Here is a 5,876-nt window from a genome sequence, read left to right on the forward strand (position 1 = left end):
GATGGTTTTCAAAAATGTAAAATTGATGTTTTGGGCTGATGCAGTTCTATGTGTTGTATATGTAAAGAATAGATGTCCATCTAATGCTATTAGAAAGAAGAATCCTTATGAAATGTGGTATGGACACATTCCTTCAGTAAAGCATCTCAGGGTCTTTGGTTCCACATGTTATGCATTGATACAAAAGGTACATAGAAACAAACTTGGTGCAAGAAGTCGTAAGTGTATCTTCATGGGGTATTCAAACACCTCCAAATCATACCATCTCTATGATGAAGTCAATAAAAATTCTGTTGCATCTAGAGATGTAATCTTTCTTGAATCATCCAAAAATAACAATTTTGTTGAGCGGCAACTTGATCGCTTGGATAGATTCGCACATGAAAAATCATTTCAAGAATTTGATAATTAGATTCCACATCCTAAAGGGGGGATTCATATACTATATCAACATGTGGAATCTTCTTCTGAAGCACTCTCTGCCTCGCATGAAACTCCAACGGATGATACTTTTAGTGATGTGATTGACAAAAGTGGGAGACTCAATCTTGATTCAGTCCCAGCTCAATCAACAGAGTAGCCTGGACCATCCTAGAAAGGTCCCCCAAATTGGTTGACAAAGACACTTGAAAGTGTTAATCCTGATGAGGTTGGAAAGACAGGAACTAGAAATTCAACCTGGAAAAATGGAGGTGATGTAGATGACTCTGATTCACCTGTTGATATGGATGTTTCTTATGATTGTGAATTGAATTTGTCTACAGATTTTGAACCAACTTCCTTCAAAGAAGATACTTCCCATGATGAATGGAAAGAAGCAATGCAAAAGGGGTATGATGCCTTGATAAAGAATGGCACTTGGAAGCTGGTTGATCCTCCATTGGGAACCAAACCAATTGGCTGCAAGTGGGTCTACAAGAACAACTATAAAGCTGATGGCTCACTTGACCAGAACAAATCCAGGCTTGTGGCAAAAGATTTTGCACAGAAGGAAGGGGTTCATTATGAGGAGACTTTTTCACCCACAACAAAATGGGCTACCATCGAGACACTCTTTACCCTAGTGGCTCAGAACGTTTTGAAAGTCCATCAAATGGATGTAAAAACTGCTTTCTTGAATGGAGATCTAAAAGATAATGTTTTTATGTCCGAGCTTGAAAGATTTGTTGTGAAAGGACATGAATCTAAAGTATGCAAATGTGTGAAATCCTTGTATGGCCTCAAACAAGCACCGTGAGCCTCGTACGAAAAACCAACTGAGCATCTTCTGAAACTCAATTTCAAACATTATGATCTTGATGATGCAACTTTGTTTGTCAATAAGGTTGGCAAAACAATTGTATATATTGTGTTATATGTAGATGATCTTTTGATGACAGGGAACAATTAGAGCTACATTGCATCCATAAAGAAGGAATTGAGGAAGGGTTTTGAAATGACTGATTTGGGATATGTTCATTACTACCTTGGTATTGAAGTAACTAAAAATCCAAAGTCCATATTCCTTTCTCAAAAGAAATTCATTGGAGATCTATTGAACAAGTTTGGCATGACTGAATGCAATCCTTTGACTACTCCAATGGAACAAAACTTAAAGGTCACATCCATTGAAGGAAAAGAATTTGAGGATGCAACAAAGTATAGACAACTTGTAGGAAGTCTCAACTACTTGACTGCTACTAGACCAGACATTTCATTTGTTGTTGGAATCCTCTCGAGGTTAATTCAAAAGCCTTGTGAGGGACATTGGTCTGCTGCAAAAAGAATTCTAAAGTACTTCAAGGGAACTCAAGACTTTGGACTCAAGTATACACAAGTGGGCAACTTCAGCTTGATTGGATACTCTGATTTAGACTTCGATGGAGACAAAGGAACTAGCGTATCTACTTTAGGTTATGCTATGAGTCTTGGATCAGGAGTTGTCTCCTGGAGATCACACAAACAATCAGTTCCAGAAGATTCCACAACAGAGGAAGAATATGTGGCAGCAGGTGAGAAACAAAAGAAATTGTATGGCTTAGGAAAATTCTGGAAGATTTGCAAGTAAAACAAGTACAATCGACTCCACTCATGATTGAAAATACCTCAGTAATAAAATTTTCGAAGAACGCAAAGTTCCACGATCGAACGAAACATATCAATACAAAATATCATCTCATTCGACATCATGTTGAGGCCAAAACAATACATCTTCACCATCGTTCCACTAATGGATAGATTGTAGACATCTTCACCAAAGAACTTGGAAGCGAAAAGCTTGGAAGATTCAGAATGGTGCTTGGACTCACCAACATCCCTTCAGATGAAGGGGGGAAATGTTGACACCTAATCATATGGATTGGGTGAACAACTGTAATTAGTGTAAATAAATAATAGAGAAAATGGAGAGTCATCGAGAGATGAACTGAACAATCACTCCCTCTTGTATATAATAATGAACAACCTAAATGAATAACACAATTACATTTGAGGAGTTACCTCCTCGCCTGTCAATTATGTCATTGGTTAGTAGCGAACACTTACAACAAAGTTGTTTTTATCAACCCTCTTGGCCAAATCAACAAAACACTTTAGGAACCTTTCCTTTGCATAAACGTTTGTCTCGTTTCCCCTTATCCTATGGAAATCCAATAAGGAGGACCATGTAACCCTATACTATCATAATTTCATTGATTTGAGTCTATAAACCCCTAACTATGGTTTTGTGTTTTTGCTCTTATAAGTTCTTAAAAGTACCAACAAACATCAAGGGAAATCTATCATTAAATCCTTGAAACATATTGAAGTATTACAACCAATTAATTTTTTGGAAAACTTCAACAACTTGAAGGTTAGGATATAATTTAGAAAGGTTTGTAAGTTCCCCCTCCATTGAAGATAGCTCCCATCTCAATAGTTGATCAAGATTCTAGGCTAGGTGTTGTATTTTTGTTTGGGCTCTATGGTACTCTACTTATTCTTAAATTGATGGTATAAGAAAGGAACATGTACCTCTTATTATTTTTGCTCTACTTTTAACCCATTCTTAACTCATAAGAGGAAAAAAGCAAATATTTTTCTTTCATATATGTGTAAATAATAGTCTTGGTCAATCATTTAGTTGATACATTCTTTTTTTTAATCTTGGTCAATCATTTAATTGCTATATTTTTTTATGAAAGAAAAAAACTTAATCTAAATGCTTATCTCTTCTACTATCTTCATTTTTATTATTCTTCTTTCAAATATTCCATATTCTTCTTCTTGGGATTTTTCAGCAGTTCTAACTCTTCTCCATTAAATCTAGAGTCAAATTGCTTATACTTGATTTAGTGTGTGGCTTGGGAGTGACCTTAAAATTGGATGATAATAATAATAATAATAATAATATAATCCTTAACTCTTTTTAAATTGGATAATAATAATATAATCTTAACCGTTTTTTAAAGACACTAAAATCATTAACCTTAAAATCATTAACCTTAAACTCAAGTTAAAATTGGGTTGTATCAAAAAAAATAAAAAACCTAATGTAACATACAAATTAATCTCAACGTGTAGTGGTATCTTTGTATTGTGCTTCTTGCCACACCATATCACACACATCAATAATTGTCAAGGTTTCATGTAATGTATTATTGCTCACCCAATGAATACCTTGAGTTACATGAATACCTTGAGTTACATATGGTTTAAAACCTAAGGTTCACATTACCCCTAGCTTAACCACCAACACAAGTTACAACCCATATGCATCTTGTGGTATAGTTGGACCACTTCAAAGGTTGACCTGTTTGATGGTCGAGATTACCCATGTTTTTACTACATGCCAAGGGTTCCGGACATACACTTTAATTTGAATTGCATGAGATTGACAACTAATAATGAAGTATTCTAATTAGAACTTTGTCAATTTGCAATATAATTTATTTATGACTCCAAGTGAGGACAACCATAACGTCTAAAATGTTTCTTAGAAAATTTAGATGGATGGAATTGCATTTCTCATTGATCTCTACGTGGATTCCTTGAATACCCTTCATGTTTTAGGTGAAAATAACGACACCATCAAACAATCCACTTGAATACCCTTCATGTTTTAGGTGAAAATAACGACACCATCAAACAAACCATTGACCCTTCAAAAAAGTAGATGCGCTAACTGCAACGATCGCTCCATTTTCTATACAATATCTGGCATAATCTGTCCATTTGCAATATGATATTTTCTAGATGGTCAGAGCACAACCAGATTCCATTCAAGGGTTTCAACATCATTCAACACCAACCACTTCCATGTTATCTCTAGTGATCGTTATATGTTATCTCTAATGATCGTCATACATTTTACCAGTTTCCTTATCTGTTTCTTCTGGTCAGAGTTCATCGGATAAGTATATTCCTTTATTTATCTCCCTCTAACAATTATATTTCTGGCTTGAGTTAATCTCTACCTATGCCCATGAGTTATATATGTTGAGTTCCATGCGCTCTCCTCATAACTGGCGTGTTTGTATCCAATTGATAGCCCTGAAATATATCGCTTGCAGCTTTGGGTGAATTCATGGCGAAACAAAGTTCATGCTCTATAGATAACGCTGCCCTGATAATAATATGTATCGTTATTCTTCTAACCAGTGATGCAATGGCGGCTCGTCCTCTAAAACCAGGTCAAGGTCCAGGTAGAAGTTGGTGAAAGTTATTGAATACATCGCGGGTTTCCTGATTGCCAGAAATTTAATTAACTATCATCTTTTTTTAATTTGTGAAGCAGAAAGAAGCAATCCAGTGGCCAGGGTGCTGCCCGAAGCTTTGGAGGGTACGGTGAGTAACTTGTTTGTAATTTATCCAATTGCATATTATACATAAGAGGTTGATATTTCATATTGGAAACGCTTTTGATTTCTGGTTAGATTTGTGATTTGAGATTAATGCCCAGAAACAAAAATTAATGCAGGACGTGGTTGATGAAGAATCATGTGAAAATATAGATACAGAAAATTGTTTAATGAGGCGAACACTGGCTGCACATACAGATTATATCTACACGCAGAATCATGGTAAACCATAGTGGCCGAGGTTTACTGGAACAGTTATTCGAGCGAAACAAACTCATTTGTAATCATTTGTATCACATATTGTCAGTGATACATGTCAGAACACTTGTGATGTTATCTTCTTACAGGCACGACTACATAATAGTCTCAGTAAAATGGGCTTTTATGATTGATATGGCTATATTTACCTAAAAACCATTGCAAATAAACAGGAGATTTTTCTTTAACACAAGAGTTTTTTCTTTAACACAAGGATTGAAATTTGGAAGTGCAATTAGAACAGGTAGGCACGATTTTCGTAATAATGTTTTATTATAATTAAAGTGAACGATTTTGTATTAATGTTTTATTTTAATTAAATTGAAATTTGACAGTGGAGATTTCTACGGTAGTTATTTATTGCTTAAAATTTTTGGGCACAGATCCCTGAAGATGGATAAAGTGTCCATCTAAATTTAAAACAGGAAAAAATCCCACAGAATTCATATCCTAAAATTTCATACAATATGAAATGAAAATTATTTATATCAATTTGTTAGTTTTTTATATATTATAATAATATTCATTTAATTTTAAATTCACCATTAAATTCAATATCAAATTGAGATATGGATTTTTTTGTTTATTTATCAGTTAAGATACAGAGGTTCTTTTGTTTATTTATATCAGTTAAGATACAGGATATATCAATGAAGCAAACAAAGCATAATCAAATCTCCTAAAATGTAATTTTTTAGTGTTAAATGTAAAATTATTTAAAAAAATTATATTTAAAAATTTTGAGTTATCTAAAAACTTAATATAGATCTATTTTAGCTCTTGTTTTATGTATACATATAT

The 5,876-nt window shown here is 34.1% G+C and overlaps 1 protein-coding gene across 8 annotated transcripts; it reads left to right on the forward strand.

Moving 5' to 3' along the window:
* The first annotated feature begins 4,387 nt into the window (after positions 1-4,387).
* LOC149146282 (phytosulfokines-like) lies at positions 4,388-5,268 on the forward strand. 8 transcript variants are annotated; one of them, XM_089449114.1, is made up of 3 exons: positions 4,388-4,649; positions 4,751-4,803; positions 4,907-5,268. In XM_089449114.1, exons 1-3 carry the CDS (start codon positions 4,544-4,546, stop codon positions 5,048-5,050), a joined length of 303 nt encoding a protein of 100 aa, XP_089305240.1. In that variant the 5' UTR covers positions 4,388-4,543; the 3' UTR covers positions 5,051-5,268. The 8 variants fall into 8 exon arrangements, with proteins under 8 accessions (XP_089305240.1, XP_089305241.1, XP_089305238.1 ...); XM_089449115.1 differs by having other exon boundaries at positions 4,390-4,649; positions 4,754-4,803; XM_089449112.1 differs by having other exon boundaries at positions 4,391-4,661.
* The last annotated feature ends 608 nt before the right edge of the window (positions 5,269-5,876 follow it).

Source organism: Pinus tabuliformis, chromosome X, assembly GCF_031772625.1.
Source record: "Pinus tabuliformis cultivar Carrire ecotype Pingquan chromosome X, CPIR1, whole genome shotgun sequence".
NCBI classification, from domain to species: Eukaryota; Viridiplantae; Streptophyta; class Pinopsida; order Pinales; family Pinaceae; genus Pinus; species Pinus tabuliformis.